Raw genomic sequence first — 26931 nt, 5'->3', positions numbered from 1 at the left:
TTAATTGATCAATTACTACTACTACTACTATTTAGCATTTCTATAGCGCTACAAGGCGTACGCAGCTCTTAGCAGTAATTGATTGCTAACAACCAATTACAGCTAATTTGCGTCAATTAGAATTTGCACATGCAACTTCATTGATTAACAAGCGCATTAACTATAATTGGGAGCTAACCAAATTATCACAGTTAATTGCCATCAATTAGAATTTATTTGTGCAATTTAATTGATCAATGAGCCCTTAACTACTAGTAATTGGACACTAACAACCAATTACAGTTAATTGGCATCAATTAGAATTTGCACACACAACTGACTGTGCACTATTCTATAAGGCTCGGCAGCAAAACTCTCATAGCGAGTATCTGAAAAGGGGACATGGACAGGGGTATATTGGGGGTATTTCAAAAAGCTGTGCGCAGAATTCTTCCGAAGTGCATCTAAATTGCGCACCAGCATTTCTACCTGCTTTTAGCAGGCGTAAGAACGACATCCAAAAGTTAGGTGCCAGATCAGCAAACCCTTTATAGAACAGCGCTTAGTGGTTAAGTTTTTTCAGCGACAAACTTTTGATGCCATTTCTTGAATTCCCTCCTAAATGCATGAAGCCTGAAAAATGGCAAATAATTTCTAAATATGTACATGGGACCATCATATCAGGAGTCTGCGAGATCTACCACTGTTTCTCCCAACAGAATCCTATATAATTGTTGGTCCATCTCCACACTAGACTGATAACCTACGTGCTACTAATGAAAGTTACGCAATACGCACTACCACATTATTTCACATACTGGAAATGAACTCCTATAGTTGACTGTCTAACTTATTCTATAACTCACTTTATCATTTAGGAACTTCTATGCAATACCACTTGTATTTCTCTATCTGGAAATGGCGATCGTCATTACGGCATAATGTAAGCCACATTGAGCCTGCAAATTGGTGGGAAAATGTGGGATACAAATGCAACAAACAAACAAACAAATAAATAAATAAATATCAAACACATTTTCAATCAATGGTGCACATATCAACTCACTTTTGCTTGAAATCATTTTACTGCCCAAACTATTCTTGTTGAAAAACAAACAAACAAAAGACAAAAGTTATTCTTGTGCAGAAAAATTCTTATTGAAAAAGAAGAATACAATACTTAGCTTTCAAAGACCGATCATCAATACTGATACAATCACATTTCGAACCTACTGCTCTGGATTGGGGTGTTGTACTCTTTCAAAAGGTTTTGCACTGATAACATCCCGCTGAGTCTGAGAGATAAAGGAAGTTGGAGGACAGTGGGCTACACTGAAAAAAGGTAACGGATATTTGTGAAAGGAAAGTAAGTATGAGGAAAAGGAAGCCTATATTGTCCTCTGAAGAGGCAGCTGAAAAGTATTTTAAGAAAATGGTATCATTCACAAAACACAGAACACCTCATAAAACTGAGAGAGATAAAGAAAGAAGTCAGGATAACAAAAGCACAGGCACATTGGCAAAAGATGTAGCAAGGTAACAAGACCTTTTGGGGTATATTTGCGAAAAGAGGAAGTAGACCAGAGGTGGAATTACAAGACTCAAAGATTCTGAAGGCCAATGTGCAGATAGAGATGAGGGAAAAGTGGGATTATTCAAAAATTACTTCTCTTGAGTATTTATAGAACGAAAACCTGGTAAAAGTCCATGGATAGTTGACAAATACACATCTAGGGATTGCGCATGAAAGAAAGTGTTTATGACCAATTTGCAAAACTGAATGTGGACAAAGTCATGGGACCCAATGTAATACATCCCGGGATACGGAGGGAGATTAGAGAGGTTTGGATGGACCCTCTAAAGGGTCCTGAAGACTGGAGAAGTGTCACAGGACCGGAGAAAGACTATGTTCCTTCTTCACAAGGGAGGCAACAGAGAAGAGGTGGGAAACTACAGACTGATAGGAAAGGTAAGGAAGACTCTGCTGAAAGAAAGGATAGTCAACTTTTTACAATTCAATGAGTTCCAAGATCAGAGGCAACATGGTGTTACCAAAGTCAAATCTGACTGATTTCTTTTACTGGGTGACAAAAGTGCTGGATTGACAGCAAGTCCTGGATGTGGCCTACTCAGATTTCAGCTAAGCCTATGGTACTGTTCTTTAGAGGTGCCTCAAATTGAGTGGCTTGAGGTTGGGAGCCAAAATGGTAAACTGGATCAAATTGGTCCTGGGGCCGATTCTGTTCAATATCTTTGTGAATGATACTGCTGAAGGGTTAGAAGGAAAAGTATGACTTTTTGCAGATAACATGAAGATTGGCAACAGAGTGAATGGAATGCAGGACAACCGATCTACAAAAATTAGAAGCTTGGGATAGTGCTTGGCAGTTAAATTTTAATATGAACAAATTCAAGGAAATGAAGGTAAGAGGCTGATATGCACCTCGGGTTGAGAGCGTCTGGTCTGAGGATCTCAAGGTGGCAAAATAATGTGACAAGGTGGTGGCCATGGCCAGAAGACTGCATGGCTACATTGAGAGGGGAATAACTAGCAGAAAGAAGGATGTGATAATGGTCCTGTACAAGCCATTGGTGAGACATTTTAGAGGCTGTACTTTGTCAAGGACATTAAAAACAAAAAAAACCTCAAAGCTGTTCAGAGGAAAGTGACCAAAATGGAGTGGGGTCTGCCCCACTAGACCCATGAGAAGAGGCTTGAAGATTTGAGGGGTCCTTTTACAAAGGTACACTAGCGGTTTTAGGGGGTGCTAATCATTAGCTTGCGCTAAACATTAGCCATGCCCACAGAAATATATGGGCGACTAACGTTTAGCGGGTGCTTATTTTTAGTGCACGCTAAAAACGCTAGCACACCTTTGTAAAAGGACCCCTCAATATGTAAACCCTGAAGGAAAAGAGGGAGAGGAGAAGTTATAATACAGACATTTAAATTCTTAAAAGATAGTTAGACTGCAGAACTAGAGGACATGTTACTATTTAAATGTACATGTACAATTTAGTATTTTCAGATGGGTGACACGCACTGCAGCTTTATTAACTGTGGTGATATATGTGTACATGTATCATAATGTGTAAATTTACAGACATATGCACATCAACAGGGACAAAAGAGAGCGTTCATCTTTTCCCCTGTCTCCCATAGGTCTCCCACTTAGCCATCTCTCTTCTCTTCAATCTGTTCAAAATTCTGCTGCACGACTATTATTCCGCCAGTGTCGTTATGCTCATATTAGCCCTCTCCTCAAGTCACGTCACTGTCTTCCTATCCGTTTCCGCATACAGTTCAAACTCCTCTTATTGACCTATAAGTGCATTCACTCTGCAGCTCCTCAGTACCTCTCCACTCTCATCTCTCCCTACATTCCTCCCCGGGAACTCCGATCACTGGGTAAATCTCTCTTATCTGTACCCTTCTCCTCCACTGCTAACTCCAGACTCTGTTCCTTTTATCTTGCTGCACCATATGCCTGGAATAGACTTCCTGAGCCTGTATGTCAAGCTCCATCTCTGGCCGTCTTCAAATCTAAGCTAAAAGCCCACCTTTTTGATTCTGCTTTTAACTCCTAACCCTTATTCACTTGTTCAGAACCCTTATTTTATCATTCTCACTTTAATATTCCCTTATCTCTTGTTTGTCCTGTTTGTCTGTCCTAATTAGATTGTAAGCTCTGTCGAGCAGGGACTGTCTCTTCATGTTCAAGTGTACAGCGCTGCGTACGTCTAGTAGCGCTTTAGAAATGATAAGCAGTAGTAGTAGTCTTTGGGATTCCGGAATCTTGCTACTCTTTGGGATTCCACACAGAATGTTGCTACAGTGGGATTCCAGAATCTTTGGGATTCCAGAATCTTGCTACTCGTTGTCCTTATCCCTTGTTTGTCCTGTTTGTCTGTCCTAATTAGATTGTAAGCTCTGTCGAGCAGGGACTATCTCTTCATGTTCAAGTGTACAGCGCTGCGTACGTCTAGTAGCGCTTTAGAAATGATAAGTAGTAGTAGTAGTCTTTGGGATTCCGGAATCTTGCTACTCTTTGGGATTCTGGAATCTTGCTACCCTTTGTCCTTATCCCTTATTTGAACTGTTTGTCTGTCCTAATTACATTGTAAGCTCTATCGAGCAGGGACTGTCTCTTCATGTTCAAGTGTACAGCGCTGCGTACGTCTAGTAGCGCTTTAGAAATGATAAGTAGTAGTAGTAGTGTGGCTATAGTGAGTTATCAAATCATTGGTAGTGTGTGTTTTAGGGGCTGCATGAGCTGTGGTGTACCTAGCTTGCTTGTCACCCAGGGTGGAGCACCTCCTTCTCCAGGAACATCACCCCCCCCTCCCAAGCAGTGAGTGCATTGAGCATCCTTGCAGCCGCAGTCTACATGAGTGTGGGTGTCGGCTCTTTCAGGCTCCTCCCCCTCTGACCCTGGGCAGAGGAACGGCAGAGCAATTGCGTGCATGTTGACTACAGCTCTGTGACTGCCTGATGCACCCCCTTACTGCCTGTACTCAAGGCGGACTGCACCCACCCACCCCACACTCCTGGTACACCACAATGCATCACCCCCAGGTCCCTCTCTCTGAGCTGAGCTTGCAAATCTCAGTAACTGTCACTTTTACAAATGTAACTAGCATCTCAAAGTGTATAAAATTTCCTCTTACATGTTTTGGCGGCCTATTTTAAGGCTTGTTTATTTATTTAGATTTTGCTCGCACCCTTTTCAGTAGTAGCTCAAGGTGAGTTACATTCAGGTACTCTGGATATTTCTCTGTCCCAGGAGAGCTCACAATGTACCTGAGGCAATGGAGGGTTTAGTGACTTGCCCAAGATCACAAGAGCAGCAGCGGGGTTTGAACCGGCCACCTCTGGATGTCAAGACAAGTGTTCTAACCACTAGGCCATGCCACAGATATTTTTAAAGTCCTTACTTGAACACACATACTTGCTGTGTAAATAAATTAAGAGTGTGCTGAGGCCTCTAAAATTCTTTTCCCTTCTTGGTCTTCCTTCTCTTTGCTTAGGTGTGGCCACTGCAGGTCAGAGAGGTCAAGGGCAGGGCTGCTGAGAAGGAGGGGGGCAAGATTCCCTGGGTCCAGATCGTCCAGCCTTCAAGGGGGGCCTGGCACCTGGGTCTGTCTCTCTTCTGCTCCTGTCTGTTGGCACCTGAGTGATTCTGTTAATGTGGTAACCTGGTTCCCGGCACACAGGAGCAGGAGGGTGACAGACTGAGGGAGAAGCAGAAGCTGGAAGAGGGGGGAGCGGAGGCAGGGGCCTGAGTGGGAGGGGGTGACGGCAGCCCTGCCCAGGGCCCGGCTCTGTCTCTGGGCAGCCCTGGTCAAAGGTTATGACTGAGTTGTTCTCTGATTGTCTTTTTATACCTTATTGGAGACTCTACTTGAAAATAATGCATGGAAGATTTAAAATGTTTGCCAGAGAAATATTTTAAGTAGCGTTAAACAATTTCTTGTAACAGATGAAAAACTACAGCTAGAAGGATGTACTTCACAGAACTTATCACGTCTGTAAAAACTCAAGGTTGGACCGCTGGCTTAAATCACTTTTGAATATTGCATGATTTAAGAGTCTCAAAGAACAAGTCGTCCTGGTTTGAGATTTCCTCTTCCCAAAAAGATAGAGAGAAAAAGAAAGAGAGAAGATTCTTTTGCAATCCGAGGCCTCCCTCTCAGGCAGTTCACCCTTTTCCAGAGAAGTGGTGTCTACCGAGGTATTTATGCCTCGATTTGCAAATGTCTACCATTATGCTTGCGTGTTTACATTCTGCATGCAATGAGTCCACTGCTCCTGATTTGATTCCACTTTGGTACGCTTAGGAGAGAGCGGAGGGTTAAGAGTTACTCAGCCCTGTATTTATTAAAATTCTGAGTGATGCCAGAAGTGTCAGCCCTGGCAGAACTGCAAATCATGGCCTAATCACTTCAGTTCACCATGGGACACTAGCCCAAGTTACTTATCTGAGTCTGTTTCTGACAGGTGTGAGTCTTGATCAGTGATATTATAGAGGGGGTGAGAGCAGATGTTGAGGAGCAGTGGTCAGTGTTTCTTTAAATGCTGACCACTGCTGGATGAATTAATCTCAGATATTTGGTGCCGACACCTATCCGGATACTAAGCAGTGAATATCCAGGCACTGATATTCAATGGCAACCTGGTTAACTTAGACAGGGGCATAGGCATGAGGGAGACTCAAGGGCCTGGTGGGCTCAAACCCACTCCAAAATTGCAGAACCATTTTAATGGCTGTCGGGGATGTCCAAGCCTGAGAAGCAGGCGACATGCTTCAGCTGCCGATGCTGCTACTCTCGCACATACTCAGTTCAGCAGAAAGAGGGAGCTTCCCAGGGATATAAAATCCTGTGTTTAATTCAAATCCTTGTCTTTGACTCCTTGCCTCCTTGGCTGTTGGCCAATATGTCAGGGGAGAGCCCATTCAGCCCAAAGACCCTGCCATCTAAGCCCAAGCAGTTATAGTCAGAAGAAGCTTAGGACTGTTTACAGTGACGGCTTCTGTGTAAGCTCTGTGCTCTGACTGGGTCAGTGGCATTTGCTTCTGGGTCAATTATGTATTGTTTAGGAAAACCTTGAAAACGATACTGTTGACGAGATTTCTGGACTCTTTATAATGTTTCCTTGATATTTTAGACAGAATTTATGTTGTATATTGGAAGGAGATTGTATTTCTGTTTATGTACTTTGACATGGATGTAATTTTCCCAAAGGGCCTACTTTGGTTTTTCTTACTGTAAACTGCTCAGATAAAATGGGATATAAGCTTGATATAAAGCAAAGTAAAGTAAAGCTTGGCTCAGTTGTGCATTTCCAGCAGGGCAGCCGGGATAATCTACCATCTACACAGGTTCCCGAGACAGCTCCAGAGGCTTAAGAATTTACCACTTACTGCATCAAGGGGCTGATGCACGCCGCTGGAAAAAGTACCAGGTTGCCAACAACGACCAACGCACAATGTGGATCACATGCAAATGAGATGCAGGGATCCCCTTTGGAGTATCGATCACTGTTTGCAACTGGAAACTGACAAATGCAAAATCCCTGGTGGTCCAATGCACCACCTCCCATTCCCTTCCCCAACCTAACCCAGACCACCTCCCAACCCCCCCCCCCCCCCCCCCCCCAAGATCTCAAAAACTTCCTTGGTGGTCCAGTGGACCCTGACACTCCCCTACCCCACCACCTCCCTTCCATACGGTTTTTAACTCCCAGTACATCCCAGGATTAACCAATCAGGGGCTGGGCACTGCCATTTTGAGAGGGCTGGGCCCAGATGCAGGAGGGAGAAAACATTGCTCCTGTCCTCCTGCCTCCTGCAGATCTAAGGTACATGGGGGTGTGGAGGTTCATGATCACTAGGGAGTGATGACTACAGTGAGGGGGGTTGGAAGGAAGTCCACTGGACCACTAGGGTTCTTTTGCTTGGGGGATCTGGGAGGAGAGAGGAGGGGATGGGTGGGGTTGGGTCAGAGGAGTCGGGAAGCAGTCTGGATCTGGTCAGGTCAGGTGAGGGGGAGGGTCGGGAGGCGGTCCACTGAATCATCAGGTATATTTGGTTCGTGGGGGGGGGGGGGGGTCAGGAGGGGAGAGGCAGGGAGCACAACAAGCAGCCTTTGCAGCTGCCTGTTTCCCTCCTCTACAACAGCTCCAGGACAACCATAAAGTCTAGTTGATTAAAACTAAGCGCTCTGAAGCTGAAAAAAGCAGAAATTCAGCCATTTTAGCCATATGGAAAAAGTGACCTTAGTGCATGGGAATGACCCACATAAGCAGGTGCTAAGGCCATTTTTTAACCACAGTTTGGTAAAAGGTCCCCAGAATTTGTTAAATAAATATCAATTTACCTATCACATTGATTTTATTCAGTAGATGGCCTTTCCTACTTTCTCTGCTCATGCCATGCAGCTACTTGGGTCATAGAAATGTATTGTTCCTTATGAAAATCCACAGCCTGGAAATTCCTTTTCCATAGTAACTGCATGCAATGTGAGAGTCTGAAGTTATTAGCTGATATAGGATAAGCAATTTGGTCTCTCTCTTTGCAGCCACAGTAAGCTGTGGATTTATAGGAAGCCGGCAATAAAAATAAGCAAATGTTATTGATGCTCACATTTCACTGACTTCTCACTGAGTCTTCTGAGTTCCTTCTGTGACAGCCTATTCTCCCCTGGGATATGTGCAGAAAAAGGGCTGCAGTTTGCTCTAATGAGTCACTGAGAAGCTGGGCTACTGTAGTTTTTTTTCATTTTTTTCTTTCATATTTTTCTGAAAGCGCAAGTCACGGACAAAAGACCAGAAATCAGACGTAAATGAATTCATAAGAAGTCTCTCTGTGTTCTTTGGAGAACAACAGGCAAAGCTGAGTGGCCGGGGAGCCTGGTCACTGCTAGAGATTCAAGCACAGACCGATTTCCCCGGACAAGCCACTGCATATAAAGATTGGAGAAAGGATATTAAAAAAAAAAAAATACACTGAAGAGAGATACACATCAGGAAAAGGCAGCATCAGCCACAGACTCACTTTTTGGCTTAACAAAAAATAAGACAGCTTATGATATATCTACCGTATAGCAAAACAGATTAAGAAATGATTTTTATGTCTCTTATTTAGAGTTTGTAATTCTTTTGCCCAAGTTATCTTCCTTCCTCCAAACTGTCTATGCTGCAGATCTACCCTTTAGTACCAATTGATTTCATGCAAAGTGCTAATATGTATTCATCCCGGTATCCAAAAGTAGTTACACGCTTAGCATTGGTGTCGACTACATTAGAATTTTTTTTTTTTTTAAATGAGAGCCACGTATACATATAACTTGGTCTGTATTACTTGGGAGTGGTTCGAGGTGAAGCAAGAGGACGTGAAAAAGTCTACACATTCAGTAGCAAAATGTGCAAGTCGAAGAGATAATCTTAGACAGTAACCTCGCTCCTGCACGTCGAGCAGCGGCTACCGATGCGGTACTGTACTGTGTTTAAACTAGACAATGGCATGGGGACAAAATTTGTCCCTATCCCCGCCCCATCCCTGTGGGTTCTGTTCTCATCTGCAGAAGCCTCGAACAATTATGATTTTATATCCCCTACCCCCACCACCACTATCATCGCCCTCTACCCTTCCAACCCCAACAATAGCTGACTTCTACTACTACCCCAAGGAATCCTAATTTACCCTGTTAAAATGTCCAGGGGTATAAAATACAACCTGTTCTGTATGCCCTAGTTGGAAAGAAATATGCCCTATGAAGCACTGTTATGATTTTTTAATCAGTGGATGAATAAGTCATCAACAATCTCAAGATTCAGTCTAGGTGTCCTGTCTTCCACAGTCCCTCCTGCAATAGAAGATGTCTTCTTGGAAGATGTGCTGGTAGCAGGATGTACAGGATCCCCCATGCAAATTTTGCTAGCTGTAGCCAGCATGTTTTTCCAAAAAATAAAAATGTCGTCGGCATCAATCAAACATAAATAACAGTCCAGTTCATGAACAGGCTTCAAAGTAGAAAGTGACATGAGGACAAAGTTTGTCTCCGTCCTCACGGGCTCTGTCCCCATCCCTGCCCCGGTGCCCCGTCCCCACAGGCTCTGTCCCCGTCCCCATCCCCACGGCTACTGCGAGTCCCCGTCCCCCTGTCATTCTCTAGTTTAAGCTCCTGATCTTGGTACTTGGTATCCACCAGATTGTCTCTCCCTCTTCCCTGATGCGCTTCTTGCTTCCCTATGTTCCTTCCCGTACTCTTCGCTCGGCCCAGCGGTGCCATTTGGTGGTGTCCTGTCTACCAGGTCTTTCTGGTCTCCCTGTGCAATGCTATGTTTAATATTGTAGGCCCTTTGCTATGGAGCCAGTTGCCGACTACTTTGAGGTTGGAAGCTTCCCTGACAACTTTTAAGCAGCCACGTTTTTGGGGAAGCTTTTTTTAGTTAATTTATAACCTGGCTTTCCTTGGGGAATGACTGGCAGGGGGTTGGAGCTGTATACTGGGGCCTGGAGCTATAAGTACATAAGTAATGCCACACTGGGAAAAGACCAAGGGTCCATCGAGCCCAGCATCCTGTCCACGAGAGCGGCCAATCCAGGCCAAGGGCACCTGGCAAGCTTCCCAAACGTACAAACATTCTTTACATGTTATTCCTGGAATTGTGGATTTTCCCCAAGTCCATTTAGTAGCGGTTTATGGACTTGTCCTTTAGGAAACCGTCTAACCCATTTTAAAACTCTGCCAAGCTAACCGCCTTCACCATGTTCTCCGGCAACGAATTCCAGAGTTTAATTACATGTAGAGTGAAGAAAAATTTTCTCCGATTTGTTTTAAATTTACTACACTGTAGTTTCATCGCATGCCCCCTAGTCCTAGTATTTTTGGAAAACGTGAACAGACGCTTCACATCCACCTGTTCCACTCCACTCATTATTTTATATGCCTCTATCATGTCTCCCCTCAGCCGTCTCTTCTCCAAGCTGAATAGCCCTAGCCTCCTTAGTCTTTCTTCATAGGGAAGTCGTCCCATCCCCGCTATCATTTTAGTTGCCCTTCGCTGCACCTTTTCCAATTCTACTATATCTTTCTTGAGATGTGGCGACCAGAATTGAACACAATACTCAAGGTGCGGTCGCACAATGGAGCGATATAACGGCATTATAACATCCTCACACCTGTTTTCCATACCTTTCCTAATAACACCCAACATTCTATTCGCTTTCCGAGCCGCAGCAGCACACTGTCCACTGACACAGCAAAAGTCCACTGGTCAACCAAAGAAACAGCATGACTCAGGCTATTCAAGGTTTCATTAAAAGAACCCGATTGTGTCTAAAATGGCACAGTTTGAGAGGTGATACCAGTGAGGTCCTCTTCCCTACTTAACAAAAGTCAGCATAGACTGTGCAGGGTTTTATACATTCTCACATACTAATGGCCCTCCACTTCTCACCCCCTCTAAAACAGGAAGTTCGGAGGGGGCAGATGCCAGATGCATGGGTTCTTGTTTAGAGACATACAGACCTGGGGCGACTTGGTAGCAGCAATGAATGAGAGGAGAGGTAAGATCGGCCTGGAAGGGAGAGATGCTGGAAACGTGGAGGGTGGGGTGGAGAGAAGAACAGATGCTCGACACATTGGGGAGGGGGGTTGGGAATGAAATAAGAAAACTTGAACAGCTTGGGAGGAGGGGTGGGAAAGAAGGGCAGATGCTGAACACTGCATTGCGTTCAAGATCTGCACGATTGTACACAAAATCATTCACGCAGACGCCCCAATCTACATTTTAAAACTCGTGGACCTACCTCCCAGAAATGCCACAAGATCATCCCGCAAATTTCTCAATCTGCACTTCCCCAGCTGTAAAGGACTAAAATAGAAGCTGATGCATGCCACCACCTTCTCTTACATGAGAACGCACTTATGGAATGCACTACCTACAGACCTTAAAACAATCGACGAAATAAACAACTTTCGCAAATTTCTGAAGACATATTTCTTCAACAAGGCATACAAAAAGAACCCATAACCATACTAATCCACCTCACCAACCACCCAGTTATGAAAACCCACCTTCTATACTTACCCGCCTAACACTCTCCTTCTTTCTCCCCTTCACTTAATCTTTGCACATCACTAATCTAATTGTATCTGATATCCTGTATAACAATGTCATAACAAAACTATGTAAGCCACATTGAGCCTGCAAATAGGTGGGAAAATGTGGGATACAAATGCAATAAATAAATAAATAAACACCTTGAGGGGAAGAGCAGGGAAAGAGATGCTATGCACCTTGGTGGGGGCGGGGAGGAAGGGGGAGATGCTGAAGCCAATGGAAGGGCGTAGGGAAAGGAAGAGCAGATGTTGAACACTTCAGAGGAAGGGAGGAGGGCAGGGAGAAAGGGGAGGAAAGGGAATTGCAGGGAGAAAGGGAAGGTAAGATACTGACCTCCTTGGTGGAGGGGGGTGGAGGAGGAAGGGGGAGATGCTGAAGCCAATGGAAGGGAGTAGGGAAAGGAAGAGCAGATGCTGAACACTTCAGGGGAAGGGAGGAGGGCAGGGAGAAAGGGGAGGAAAGGGAATTGCAGGGAGAAAGGGAAGGTAAGATACTGACCTCCTTGGTGGAGGGGGGTGGAGGAGGAAGGGGGAGATGCTGAAGCCAATGGAAGGGCGTAGGGAAAGGAAGAGCAGATGCTGAACACTTCAGGGGAACGGAGGAGGGCAGGGAGAAAGGGAAGGTAAGATACTGACCTCCTTGGTGGGGGGGGGGGGGGGGGGGGAAGGGGGAGATGCTGAAGCCAATGGAAGGGAGTAGGGAAAGGAAGAGCAGATGCTGAACACTTCAGGGGAAGGGAGGAGGGCAGGGAGAAAGGGGAGGAAAGGGAATTGCAGGGAGAAAGGGAAGGTAAGATACTGACCTCCTTGGTGGAGGGGGGTGGAGGAGGAAGGGGGAGATGCTGAAGCTAATGGAAGGGAGTAGGGAAAGGAAGAGCAGATGCTGAACACTTCAGGGGAAGGGAGGAGGGCAGGGAGAAAGGGAAGGAAAGGGAATTGCAGGGAGAAAGGGAAGGTAAGATACTGACCTCCTTGGTGGAGGGAGGGGGAGTAGGGAAGGGGATATGCTGGACACCTATTAACAGAAAGAGTAATGCCACTAACATGAAACAGGGGATGCTCAGTTATTACTTTCAGGATTAACAGCTCTAATTTTACAGCTGCCTCTAGGGATAAGTCTGAGAAATCTTGTAAAAAAAAAAAAAAGTACAGCTGTTTTCCTTTAAACAATTACACCTACTCATTAGCCGGGGCATTTTCTTTTCATTTGAGCTACTGGACCACTTTGATGAAGACAATAGCAAAACTATTATTTCAAGAGAAAAATCTTCTCACCCATTACATGGACCACAACTTTGGATTATTACCTTAAACCCCTACGAGAGAAGCTACACTGGTTACCACTCAAAGAACGCATCACGTTCAAGGTATGCACCCTAGTGCACAAAATCATCCACGGCGAGGCCCCAGCCTACATGGCGGACCTGATCGACCTACCACCCAGGAATGCTAAAAGACCGTCTCGCACATTCCTTAATCTTCATTTCCCTAACTGCAAAGGCCTAAAATATAAACTAATGCACGCATCAACCTTTTCCTATATGAGCACGCAATTCTGGAATGCACTGCCACGGAAACCTAAAAGCGACCTATGAACTGACCAACTTCCGCAAACAACTGAAGACATATCTCTTCGACAAGATATACCACAAAAACCAAAACTTGTGAAATCCCCACACATATCTAGCAATGTAAGAATGCCTTATGTCATGTTATTATCTTGTTTTCCATTACCATGCTACCCAAACTACTTCTGTAACACCATATGTCAATTCTCCTCTCATTTCCACTATCCATGATATATTGTAAGCCACATTGAGCCTGCAAAGAGGTGGGATAATGTGGGATACAAATGCAATAAATAAATTAACATAAAGGTTCTCATCTCAGTCAGGGCTTCAGGATATCCAAAATGAATATGCATGAGATAAAATTTGCATACACTGCCTCCGTTATATATAAATGCATCTATTCATATTCATCGGGGTGGGTGGGGGGTGGGGTATCCTGAAAACCTGATGTCCCGAGGACTGGGTTGAGAACCCCTGCCATACCGTGATGACAAGAGTATAAGATCAGCTGAGAAAGCCGCACTTCCTGTTACTAAAACAAGCTAACAGATTTTTACTAAACTCACAGGCTTCTTTCTCAGTTCTGTTTCTTTGGATTATACAATCAAACAAGAGAAAGTGAAAGGAAAATATATTTATAGGCTGTAGTACAACAAACTCTCTTACAATGCAATTGAAGGTGGCTAAGTAAATCTTAAGAGGTCCTTTTACTAAGCTGCGGTGATAGGGGGCCTGTGCTAGCGTCATTGCGTGTTTTTGACATGCGTTGAGGTCCCCCTTTTACCGCAGCAGGTAAAAGGCTGTCCTTTCTTTTGGAAAAGAAATGGCCATGCACTTGCCGTCAGTGGTGTTCCTTGGTCGGCTGCCACCTGGGGTGCATCGCCGCTGCGCATCTCCCCCCCCCGGGTGGAGCACGACACCCCCCCAGGTGCAGTGTCCCCCACCTGGTGCATCACCACCCCCCCCCGGCGCATCACCTCCAAGCCCCCCTCCAGGTGCATTCTTCTTACCGGCTGGGGTGCTTGGAGCAGCCGCGGGGCTCCCTCTGCCCCAGAACAGGAAGTAACAGCAGAGGGAGCAGGGGTCCAGCGGAGCCGATAGCCCCGCGGCTGCTCTCTGCAGCGTGCACCCGGGGCAGACCGGCCCCAATGCCCTGCCCTCGGTACACCTACTGAAGTGGCAATAAGGGCTCCCACGCTAACCCAGTGGTAATCTGATTACCACCGAGTAAGCATCAGTGCTACAAAAATAGAAAGTATTTTTATAGTGCTGGGGGGTGGGAACTACCGCTGGGCTCCTGTGGTAGTTCCGGATTGGCGCACAGCAAGCCTTTAGTAAAAAGACCCCTAAATGAATTTGCAGCCTGCAACTACCCTGGCAAAACCCACTCCACTGAGATTTTCTGTTCATCTTCCCAGTAATTTATAAAGAATAGAACGTATGTTTTCCATACCATGCTCTCCTACCAAGTGATGGAGTTTCCCATAGGGGTCAGCGTTCAAACTCACTGCACTGTTGACCATGGGAATTGAGCCACTATTGCTTTTCTTAATTTTGGGCATTGCAGTAGAGATGGTTTTGCTGGTTGGGGAAGGTAAGATGGTTGGGTAGTTCGTGTTGCTATGATTTCTGAGCCCAACAGAGAGTTTAAAGTTTGCTGATGGATTGGAAGACTTGCTTTTCGTTTGGGGACCTTCAACATGACAGTCTGCATGGTAAATGCTATGTACGGACTCACTGCTCGGAGGAGGGCTCTGAAGGTTGGGGGATGGAGGTGGAAGTGCCAGTTGATCTCTAGGTTTCATGATCTTCAATTCCAGGTCGTAGACCTCAGGACTTGACTTGGGTCCTCTTGGACTCCCGTTACTGATGTGATAGTGGTGGTGATGATGATGGTGGTGGTGGATCAGATGATGGATTGATGTAATCTGCCGCTTACTCCTCCGGCTACAGCCCAGCCCATTCACTGTACTGTTGGGGTTGACTTTTTTCCTGCGCTTATTCTGCCAGTTGAGGTACAGTCGGAAAGTCCGCCGTTTAACCTTCCTGCAGATGTGGCAGATGTACTTCAGAAGCTCCTCATAGCAGCTGCCCGGTTCGGAGAAGCTGGCAATTGTGCTGTCATTGGAAAGGTAGCGGGCCCGCTGCTCCTGCATCAGCTGGTTCTCCCGCTGCTTGGTTTCGGAAAATTGTGTTGCTATCACAACCAGGCACAAGTTAATCATGAAGAAAGACCCGACCTAGGAACAAAGAAAGCAAGATTTGTTGGAAATGAAATATAAAGGCAACAATTAACAGCAACATAGGTATATTACTATTATTCCAACTCAACCAGTAGGTTCATGACAGCAACATAATGGACTGGCAAACATAATACAAAAACATGGCAAGAGGTCAACATACATTGAAGAGCAGATCCTCCTAGCTGAATGTACAAATCCTAGCATGTTGTTATTAAGCACCAAGAACATTTGTGTTTTAACGATTAACCATGCTGTGCCATCAGGTCCCCAAATTTTGAGATGCATGGCTTTTTCCTCTACATCTCTTGTGCTTTCTGACTCTAAGCGATGGTGCAACCAAAGAACAACTCAGCTTATTGGGCCTTATACGGTGATTCTTTGACTGGGTCAGTTCCAATTGCATATCTTTTATTGTTTATTAAAATTTGCTAACTCTCCTTTTCTGAATTTAGGCCACGGCAGCGTACAGACTAAAAATTAAAAGAAAAGGGAAAGAACGCCATTGTACTGATAGAAAAGTCAAGCGTAGACAGAGCAACATTCATACCTTAGAGGAAAACTTTTCTAAGTAAAAAAATAAAAAACCTCTATAGCTTTATAGAAAGGATGGTACCCGCATAATTAACCAAAGGGTATATTTACTAAGGCACGATATACGCGCAAAAGCATTTTTAATGCGCATTCATGTTGGACACGCGTTAAACGCTAATGCACCCATAGGAATGTATAGGCATGTTTAGCGTTTAATGCGCTTTAATTTTAAAGGCCCGTTAAAAACGCTAACGTGCCTTAGTAAATATACCCCCAAGTGTTGTATTCGAGAAAACTAGAATTAAAAAGTAACCTGCTGATGTTGAAAGTGATTTAAGCGGGCAGACGAGGCTCCTGCCCACTTAAATTGCCTGAGGCCACCCAACTGCCAATATTCAGCGGCTCTTAACTGGGCAGTGCTGCCGAGTACTGGCTCCGATTGGTGCTCCATAACGTGGGCAGTTCAGGGGTGATACGAGGATGGTGTTGAGGAGGAGACGTAAGTTATGCAGGTGCTGGCAATATCCAACGCCGGCACCCGCATAGCTAAGCAGTTGAAATTAGGACAGCTCAAAAACCGTCCTAAATTTAGCTGCAGGAAGTGTTGGCATTGAATATCAGCCGGAATCTGTATAAGCACCGGCGGCCAGGACACCCCAAATTAGCACCGGGCCTGGCACTGAATATCCAGTGTGATTTTAGCCAGTGACGGTCAGCACTTAACTATCTACCCCTACGTTTTCAATACTAATCTGAATTTTTTTTTTTTTTATAGGAGAGTTCAGAGCAGAGGGACAAAGGAAGATAGTTCCATCCTGATGGGGCGTCTTGATGAGTGGACTCCATCCAGGTGGCTGAGGGGTTAGGTAACACCAGACACTGATTGTTCAGAGAATGGAGCATATGAGAAGGCGCTTTGATGAGTGGATTCCATCCAGGTGGCTGAGGGGTTAGGTAACACCAGACACTGATTGTTCAGAGAACGGAGCATATGAGTAGGCGCTTTGATGAGTGGATTCCATCCAGGTGGCTGAGGGGTTAGGTAACACCAGACACTGATTGTTCAGAGAACGGAGCATATGAGTAGGCGTTTTGATGAGTGGATTCCAACCAGGTGGCTGAGGGGTTAGGTAACACCAGACACTGATTGTTCAGAGAACGGAGCATATGAGAAGGGACATAAGGAATTGTTAGGCTTCCTAAGTAGGATGAAAGACCCTCATATAGGGCCTTAAGGGTCAAAACCACAACGGTAAACTGAATGCTGTAGGCCACAGGTAGCCAACGCAGACAAGATAATAGTGGTGTAGCATGATCACAGCTTTTGGCATTACATAAAAGATGAGCTGCTGAATTATGCAGGACTAATTTCCTCGACAAGAATTATTCCTAAGATCCTGAGAGGAGCCTCCTGCTTCAGGAGAGGCTTGTTGGTTTAGTCAAACCTCCATGGTAAAGCTTGTTGTTATTCTTAATCCGCTCCCAGCCTACTGTTTTCATGGAGTCATCACATATATGGCTCTGGTTTAATCATTAACTTTCACTACAAACAAGCTAAACACAACATACCAGCAACCTCTTCTGGGCAGAAGGACACATCATCAGTAAGAGAATTCAAACGTGGCAAGAATTTGGAAATGAAGCGCATTAGAGGTTACCTGCACAGAGTGGCAGATACAACCCTACACACTGGTGCAACAATTGCACGAGGACTTCAGAGCAACATGGGGAGGCCACCACTGCGATCGATTTCGACCATGCTTAGGACAGATATAAGAAGAGAATGAAGAGGTCCGGTGGAGGACTGCTGTTGGCTACGTTCAGATATTTTACATGCACATCTACCAAAAGAGGATGACTCCAAATTGGGCCGGCTGGACGAACCATTCTGTTCTTTACTAAGCTGCATTTTCAGATTAAATTTGCTTCACAATCAGCAGTTGCCACCGAAGGAGTATCAGCTTCTCCTGTTTTAACCTTGCTAGTTTGGAGCTCTCTCGGGCGAATTCTCTGCCCCAGCTGGTTTGCGGACCAAGAACTGGAATCACAGTCCTTTCTTCCACTCAGAATGCCAAAGAAAGCAAGGCCTGTAAGAATCAGTAGCTCCTTTCTACCAACGTAGCAATCAGTCCTTGAACAAAGGACATCAGAGAAGGAGCAAAGGTCTCAGTCCCCCATCATGAAACCTAGAGGTCACCATTTTCCTTTCTACATGCTAGAGATATGTTTGATTTCCTCGTGTTGCAGGTATTCAGGCTTTTATGTTGGGTCGGTGGGGTGTGCCTTTTTGAACAGGTTTGTTTTTAGTGATTTCCGGAAATTTAGGAGGTCATACGTTGTTTTTACGACTTTTGGCAGTGCGTTCCATAGTCGCGCGCTTAGATGGGAAAAGCTGGATGATCTGACCAAGCATAACTGTACCTGAGCCTGGAATCTTACTGTACACAGTCTGACCCAACACACTTCTTCTGCATGTACAGAGAGGAGACCGCAGCAGCACACACGGGTCTGGAGAAGGTCATCATTGCGCTGCTTGACTTCACAAGTTGCTGCCCTAACTATGACAGGAATTTATGGGTTTAATCTGTGTTCTGGTACTTTACGCCTTCTCAGAGGGAAAATCACCGGCCTGCTGTCTGCAGTGACTTGGTCTCCTTATCAGTATTACAGCAACTCGCAGGCAGTTTGGGTTCACACTTGCCCAGTGTTAAAGGATTTGCTTTCTGGTACAAAAGGCTACCTGCTGATTAGTGTTATGGGATTGATTTGGGGGCTTTAATTTGGAAGAGAAGCGTAAATGAGTCATGTATGAAGTCACTTCTGATAGAATAAAGAGAGGTCTCTGATATCTCACAAACCCTACGGGATGGAGAATTCTCATGCAGTTGATAGTGAGGACTGTCACAAACAATGTTAAAACCAGGGCTTTTTTTTGAGGGGGTACTTGGGGGTACTGAGTACCGGCACCTTTTCCATTGTCTGATAAAATTGACCCAAGGACCCCAAGTTTTAATGAAAGAGCTCAGGCTCTACACACCAATTCTGCCTTGTCATAGATTCTGTGACCGGTCGCAGGGGCCCTGGCTATTGTGGGGTGGGTCACTCAGTGATCACCCCACCCCTGAAGGGTGGCCTGGCATTTGAGTATCGACACTTTTTTTTGCTAGAAAAAACACACTGGTTAAAATGGACAATTGCAGCTTATTTGGGGGGTGGGGGAGAGTTATCAAGGTATTGAAAAAGATGAGCTTTTATTGCACCTTGATTCACCACAGGAGTCACCAACTTGAGGTACAACATTTCTGCAGGATGATATCATGATAAATGAATAAACGTTGCTTGTGAGCCAACCCGCAAGCAGTGCTATTGTAGGGGTCGAGAACATCAGCCTACCATGCCACAGCCTCATACTCCTGAATTCCAAGGCCCCCTCCCAATCCTGACTGCCCTGATCTGATCCCCCAGAAGTAGAGGCCCCTGAACATGATACCTCCCCCCAATCTGGCCCCTCTGAAGTACACCCCCCCCAAAAAAATAAGACCTTCCTATGCATAAGCCCACCCATAAATCCTCCAACCCCTCCCAAAGTATCTCCCTCACCCCTGTGGTCATACCTTGATTCCATGGTGGTCTAGGGGGTCACTTAAATATCCCTGTGTTAGGGCGAGACAACCTATGTTAGTTGCCTTTTAACTGACTAACACAGGTTACTGTACTAACACAACTTGGTAACTTCCCCCATTAATGGCTTACAGGATCCTTTAGAACTGTAAATGAACAGAAAGTGCCAGTTCATCCTTATTGACAATACAGCAAAAAAAGGGACATTTCAGGCTTTTCTTTTCTTTCATTGATTTTTATAGGGTTAGCTCAAGAGTGTCTGATGTCGTAGGTGAACCTTTAAACTGTGTGCTCCCCACCCCAGGGGTGGCTCAAGGTCCTAACCCCATTGTCCGGTATCTATCCTACCTTTCCCTAACCCCCCCAGGTGGCCAGCATCCCTCTCATCCCCTCCATATCCCCCATGTGGGCAATATCTTCCCTCTCCTTCTCTGCCCCCTTGTGTCCAGAATCCCCCTTCCCTTCCCCCTGCTGCTGCTGCTGCCACTCTACCTTTTCCAGGGCTGGAGTTGCAAGAATTCAATACCAATGCATTGCAAGAGGATTGAGGGCAGTCTTCTCCGTCCTGATGCAGAACCCTCAGGGTTCTGTCCTTGGACCCCTTCTTTTCTCTATCTACACCTCTTCCCTGGGCTCCCTGATCTCGTCTCATGGCTTCCAGTATCATCTCTATGCTGACGACACCCAGCTTTATCTCTCCACACCTGACATCACTGCAGAAACCCAGGCCAAAGTATCGGCCTGCTTATCAGACATTGCTGCCTGGATGTCCAACTGCCACCTGAAACTGAAGATGGCCAAGACCGAACTTCTTGTCTTCCCACCCAAACCCACTTCCCCTCTACCTCCACTCTCTATTTCGGTTGATAACACCCTCATCGTTCCCGTCTCATCTGCCCGCAACCTCGGTGTCATCTTCGACTACTCCCTCTCCTTCTCTGCGCATATCCAGCAAATAGCCAAGACCTGTCGCTTCTTCCTCTATAACATTAGCAAAATCCGCCCTTTCCTCTCTGAGCACACCACCCGAACTCTCATCCACTCTCTCATTACCTCTCGCCTTGACTACTGCAACCTACTCCTCACTGGTCTCCCACTTAGCCACCTATCCCCCCTTCAGTCCGTTCAGAACTCTGCTGCACGTCTCATCTTCCGCCTGAACCGATACACTCATATCACCCCTCTCCTCAAGTCACTTCATTGGCTTCCGATCAGATACCGCATTCAATTCAAGCTTCTGCTACTAACCTACAAATGTACTCGATCTGCAGCCCCTCCTTACCTCTCAACCCTCATCTCCCCTTACGTTCCTACCCGTAACCTCCGCTCTCAAGACAAATCCCTCCTTTCAGTACCCTTCTCCACCACCGCCAACTCCAGGCTCCGCCCTTTCTGCCTCGCCTCAACCCACGCGTGGAACAAACTCCCCGAGCCCATACGCCAGGCCCCCTCCCTGCCCATCTTCAAATCTCTGCTTAAAGCCCACCTCTTCAATGTCGCCTTCGGCACCTAACCTCTACACCTCTACCCAGGAAATCTAGACTGCCCAACTTGACATTTCGTTCTTTAGATTGTAAGCTCCTTTGAGCAGGGACCGTCCTTCTCTATTTATTTTGTACAGCGCTGCGTAACCCTAGTAGCGCTCTAGAAATGTTAAGTAGTAGTAGTAGTAGACTTCCTGTCAGGAGGGGGTGGGGCGTGACAGCACTTGAATGTGGGCCTGTATGTAAGGACCTCATGCTGGCACTGAGTCCTCTTGCAGCTTCAGCCCAAGAAGAGGTAGAGGTTGTGGCAGTAGCAGCAAGGGAAGGGAGGAGACAAGATGCTGCTGTCCTTTCACGATGTCTCCCCCAAAATGTTCCACCCTAGGTGGGTATCTGAATTACTTAGTGGCAGAGCCGGCTCTGAATTTTAAAATGATATGAAATGACATTGAAAATGTTGTTGACATTTCTTATGTTTTCTCAAAGGCTTGTCCTTATCATCCACAGAGGCCATATTCCAGGGACTTAGCTACGGGGGGGAGGGGGGCACGGGGGCCTGGGTCCACCAAATTGGCTCTGGGGCCCCCAGTTTGGCTGGCAGGGGTCCCTGACCCCAATCCCCACCAGCTGAAGCGTTTATCTATCCCGCGCTGGTCTCGCACTTGCTTCCTCTCCTGTTTCCAGGTGCGCCGTGCACTGCACGCTCGTTTTGAGCGTGCTTGTGCATGCTCAGTTTCATTAAAACACGCGTGTAGTGCATGGCGTGCTGAAAACAGGAGAGGAAGCAAGTGCGAGACCAGCGCGGGACAGATAAACGCTTCAGCTGGCGGGGGTTGGGGATCCCCCCCCCCACCAGCAAAGGTACCTTGCGGCGGTGGCGGGGAAGGGGTGGCGGCTGGGGGAGGCGGGCTAATATGTGCCCCTCCCACTTTGGGCTCTGGACTCCCCTTCCGCTGAGGTCTGGCTACGCCCCTGCCCTATTCACTCCCGCTAGGCCTATATTTCAAAATGGCACTAGCAGGCCTGGGACCAGCGCTGTTTGTCGTATAGACTCGTCAATAAATTGGCGTCAGTCTTAGGTAGGGTTACCATATGGCTCCAGAAAAAGGAGGATGGATTGAGCCAGCCGGGTTTTGCTTTCCATTGAAAGCAATGGGCAATTACTTTGATTGAAAGCAATTACTTCCATTGAAAGCAATGGAAGTAAAACCCGGCTGGCTCAATCCGTCCTCCTTTTTCTGGAGCCATATGGTAACCCTAGGCCACACTAGCACCAGGTATGAAATACTTATCCAGTAGGCAGGGCATTGGATTTCTGAATCCCATGGATGGGGTTATGATGGCTTTTAAATTTGGAAGCTCCCTAAGGCCTCATTGAATGAGAAGATGGAGCTGGGTCCTGGGCTGTGGCTGCTAAATTGAAAGTGAAGTGAAAATAAACAAAATTTGTGTTCAATTTTCTTACATTTCATTTTCAAAATGAAATGAAATGAAGCAGGAAATTGTATGAAATCTTCTGTTTCATTTCAAATAAAAGCACATCCCTGGCAAGGATAACAAAGTGAGCATCGTACGCAGCGCAAGTGGGAAGCTGTGTGATTTCTACCTATTATCCTCCTGAAAACTGGTAAAATAGACTCTCGCTGTAAAAATGAAGACAGAGAAACAGAGCGTGTGAAAGCAGAGAAGGAGCAAAAGATCCATCTGCACTGCCCAATTTAGCAGCCCCCGTGTTATCCCACTGCCCTTGAATGATGCCATCACCTGATTTTGCCTATTAACGTTTTAACAAATGAACCATAAAAGTGTAATTCATACTTACTATTATAAGTAGTATAAAATATATGAAATTGTAAAAAGAATGTGCATCCATGACATAATACATGATGTCAGCCCATCCTTCCAGGGTTATAACCTACAGAAAGAGAGTGAAAGAGAGAGAGAAAGAAAGGATTGTTAGTGACAGGCAAGGGGAGAGGCCGGACCAGCTTAATCTGTAGACTAAGCAGGGGCGTATCTGGACTCCGGCGGTAGGGGGGGCCAGAGCCAGAGGGAGGGGGCACATTTTAGCCCCCCCCCCACCGCCACCAATGACTCTCTCCACCCCCCTCCCGCCGCCAACCCTCCCCCGCTGCCGTTCTTACTTTTGCTGGCGGGGGACCCCAACCCCCGCCAGCCGAGGTGTGCTTCCACCTGCCGCTGCCGTAAAAATTTCTTCTTCAGCCGGCGGGGGACCCCAAACCCCCGCCAGCCGCCCCGCGGTGTTTAAAATTCATCTTCGGCCTCCGTGGCCGTGCTGCTGTGATAGGCGCTGTTGAAATCCACTTCGGAGTCTGACGTCGCAGCACGTACAACGTACAACGACGTCAGACTCCGAAGTGGATTTCAACAGCGCCTATCACAGCAGCACGGCCACGGAGGCCGAAGATGAATTTTAAACACCGCGGGGCGGCTGGCGGGGGTTTGGGGTCCCCCGCCGGCTGAAGAAGAAGTTTTTACGGCAGCGGCAGGTGGAAGCACACCTCGGCTGGCGGGGGTTGGGGTCCCCCGCCAGCAAAAGTAAGAACGGCAGCGGGGGAGAGTTGATGGCGGTAGGGGGGTCCAGGGCAAAATCTGCGGGGGCCCAGGCCCCTGAGGCCCCACGCAGATACACCCCTGGACTAGAGGCTGGGTATTTTGGTGCTCTTAATCACCAGCCCCCTGGCCCAGTGGTTAAGCCGGCCTTGCTCTGGGCTACTAGTTTCATCTCCTTGCCAGCCTGCTCAATGTGTTAATTTGAAACCCAGGCCTTATCCAGGGCTGGCAATTACTGCATAGTCCAAACAAAAAAAACAGCACCACGGGCCTTTAAAAATGGAACACAGTTCTTTAATGAATGAGCCTTGACAAAAAGACCCATTTTGATACAGAAAGTGAAAGTGCCTTGGTGCTTTGTAGCTTTTACTACACGAGACGTGGGGTAAGGAATAATATATTGTAGAAGAATATATTCGAGTTATTCCCCAAGTTTTCCACGTCATCACTGTGACCCCTGACGCAGGTGCTAGTCACTGAAACACGGCCCGTGTCGGGTCTTTTTGTCAAGGCTCATTCATTAAAGAACTGTGTTCCATTTTTAAAGGCCCGTGGTGCTGTTTTTTTTGTTTGGACTTTAGTTTGTACTTTGTTCCCTCTCTTTTGTTACATCCAATTACTGCATAGTGACATAACAGCTCTGAAACCTCAACACCCACTGGTTCTTGATAAAATGAGTTCAAGGAAGGTTTTAATCTTACACTTTAGGGAGGGTTACCATATGTCTTTTTGAGGACATTTCCGGGCAACCGGGCGGGTTTTGCCAATCTGCCCGTTTGTCCGGATTTCTGGACAAACGGGCAGATTGCTAGCCTCCCCTCCCCTTACTTACTACTGCCCTGGTGGTCTAGTGACGGGGAGGGGGGGTGTGACAGGGTGTGTGACAGGGGGAGGGGAAATGTGACAGGGGGCGGAGCAAGGGCGTGCCAGGGGGCGTGGTGGGGTGTATGGTGGGGGCGGGGCACGTGACCTCCTTTTTGGGGGACAAAATATGGTAACCCTCTTTAGGTGAATATCGGTGTCCTTTCTTGCACCTCATCTGTATTTCCAGAGTGAAAACCCAGGGTTAGATATTCAGCTGGAGGCAGTCAGCTTTATGCCCAGATATTCAATGCTGGCCCCTCTGGGCATATGCGGCCAGCTAAAACTTTTAGCTGGTTAAGTGTGATATTCAGTATAACGACGGGTCTGTGTTTTACGCGTCCTATTTATACAGTTAAGTGCCGAATATCGATACTTAACCTGCTAAGACCTGTCTCTGCCCCCAGAATGCCCATAATGTAGCTGGTTTCGGTTTGGGCACTTTGAGTGCCATTTTCTAGTACATAAGTAATGCCATACTGGGAAAAGACCAAAGGCCCATCAAGCCCAGCATCCTGTCCCCGACAGCGGCCAATCCAGGTCAAGGGCACCTGGCAGCTTTCTGGATAAGTACTGAATATACTCAGTTTGCCCAGGACAAGTGATTCAAACAGCCAGGAGCAGTTTCTGGCTGTTTAAATGGCTTTGAATATTGACCCCCAATGCTCTTAAATAGCTTCTCACAGCCGTGTTTTGCTCTTAGCTCTTGAGGTTGTCTTCACTAACTGGAATCTCCTTAAATAACATAATATTCCTCCCCCATAGTAAGGATCGACATTTGGAGTTTATACATCGGTATCTGGCATCCTTTATTTCATGTGGAATTGGACTCGCACCTTTTCACTACAGAGGTAACGTGGCTAATAAAAAAGGTTGGATGGTTTTCGTTTTAGACACAATTTTTGTGTGTTTTTCAGACATTCATAGACTGGTTATGCATTTTATATTTTTAGATGCCCATACAAACCAAATATACGCTCATGAAGACCCACCCCCTATCTTCCAGAAGCAGCTCCAGGTAAGTTACATTGCAGTAGATAGTTCTCCATCCCTTGAGCTTTTACTATTTGAAGGGTCCTTCTACTAAGATGTGCCGAAAAACGGCCTGCGCTGCTGTAGCAGGGGCGTAGCCAGACCTTGGCGGGAGGGGGATCCAGCGCCTGAGGTGGGGGGGAGCCACAGTTTAGCCCACCTCCCCCAATCGCCGACCCCCCTGCCACTTTGGACCCCCCTCCCGCCGCCGACCCTCACCCGTCACCGCCAGGTACCTTTACTGGTGGGGGTCTCCAACCCCCGCCAGCCGAAGTCTTCTTCAGCGCTGGTCGACTCCGGCGCCTTCGCTGATGATCTGTTTCTGACTTTTGACGTCCTGCGTGCACGTCCTGTATGTAGCCCCGTGCAGGATGTGCACGCAGGACGTCAGGAGTCAGAAACAGATCATCAGCGAAGGCGCCGGAGTTGACCGGCGCTGAAGAAGACTTCGGCTGGTGGTGGTGGTGTGGGGGGGAGGTTGGGGATCCTCCCAGCAAAGGTACCTGATGGCGATGGGGGAGGGGTGGCGGCAGCGGGAGGGGGGATCGAAAGTGGCGGGGGAGAGTCGGTGAAGGGGGGTCAAAAGTAGAGGGGGCCAGGGCTTAATCTGTGGGGGCCCATGCCCTCGTGGCCCCACCTAGCTACACCCCTGTGGTGTAGGCGCGTGTTTTGGATGCGTACAGATGCATTTTTCAGCACACCTGTAAAAAATTCCCTATTTTAATTTTGGCCTAAAATGGACGTGCGGCAAAATTTAAATTGGCACGCGTCCATTTTGGGTTTGAGACCTTACTGCCACCCATTGACTTAGCGGTAAGGTCTCACGCGTTAACCGGGCGGTAATGGTCTATGAGCATAGAATGCCTTTTACCACCCGGTTAGTGCCGTGTGCCGGAAAATAAAACTTTTTTCCCAGCACGCGTAGTGGCCGCACGTAAAAAATGAAATTACCGCTCTGGACCCCCGTCCCGCCGAAGTCTGGCTATGCCCCTGGTCTCCAGGACCAGGTTCAAGAACCACTGACCTAACCTTTACTCACAATAACAACAATTTGAGTATTACTAGGGCTGAATAGGAATTTGTGCTGTGCTCCCTGGAAGGTACGGCATGTACGAGAGTCTGTTGACAATAATTGCTTGGTACTTTTGTAATTTAGAAGCCAACGAATGAACGTACCATGCTACAGCCTTTTGCAAACATCTTCAGTCATAAAATGTCGCTCTAAATTTATGACGTGAGCATCCAAGCACTTAAGTGAGAGGCATAATTAGGACTCATTTTTGGAACAAGAGTAGATAAGCAGTTGCTTGTTGACAGGGTAACACAGATGCAAATCTACGAAACTGGAATAAGAACTGAATTTACACTGCACGGTAACACACACACACAAAAAAAAAAACCCTGAAG

The 26931-nt window shown here is 46.6% G+C and overlaps 1 protein-coding gene across 2 annotated transcripts in view; it reads right to left on the bottom strand.

The window, feature by feature from the left end:
• The window catches only part of CACNA1H (calcium voltage-gated channel subunit alpha1 H), a 311405-nt gene that overhangs the window by 207581 nt on the left and 76893 nt on the right, over positions 1-26931 (bottom strand). Inside the window, exons 6-7 of one of the 2 annotated variants that reach the window (XM_030211678.1) lie at positions 22880-22972; positions 14632-15418 (exon numbers count right to left, since the gene is read on the bottom strand). In XM_030211678.1, coding sequence (XP_030067538.1) covers positions 14632-15418; positions 22880-22972 — 880 coding nt within the window. The remainder of the gene's footprint in view (positions 1-14631; positions 15419-22879; positions 22973-26931) is intronic. The other variant, XM_030211677.1, reaches the window with a different exon arrangement.

This window comes from Microcaecilia unicolor, chromosome 8, assembly GCF_901765095.1.
Source record: "Microcaecilia unicolor chromosome 8, aMicUni1.1, whole genome shotgun sequence".
NCBI lineage: Eukaryota > Metazoa > Chordata > Amphibia > Gymnophiona > Siphonopidae > Microcaecilia > Microcaecilia unicolor.
Note: the sequence above shows the minus strand (reverse complement) of the source record. Positions and strands in the feature narration are given on the sequence as shown.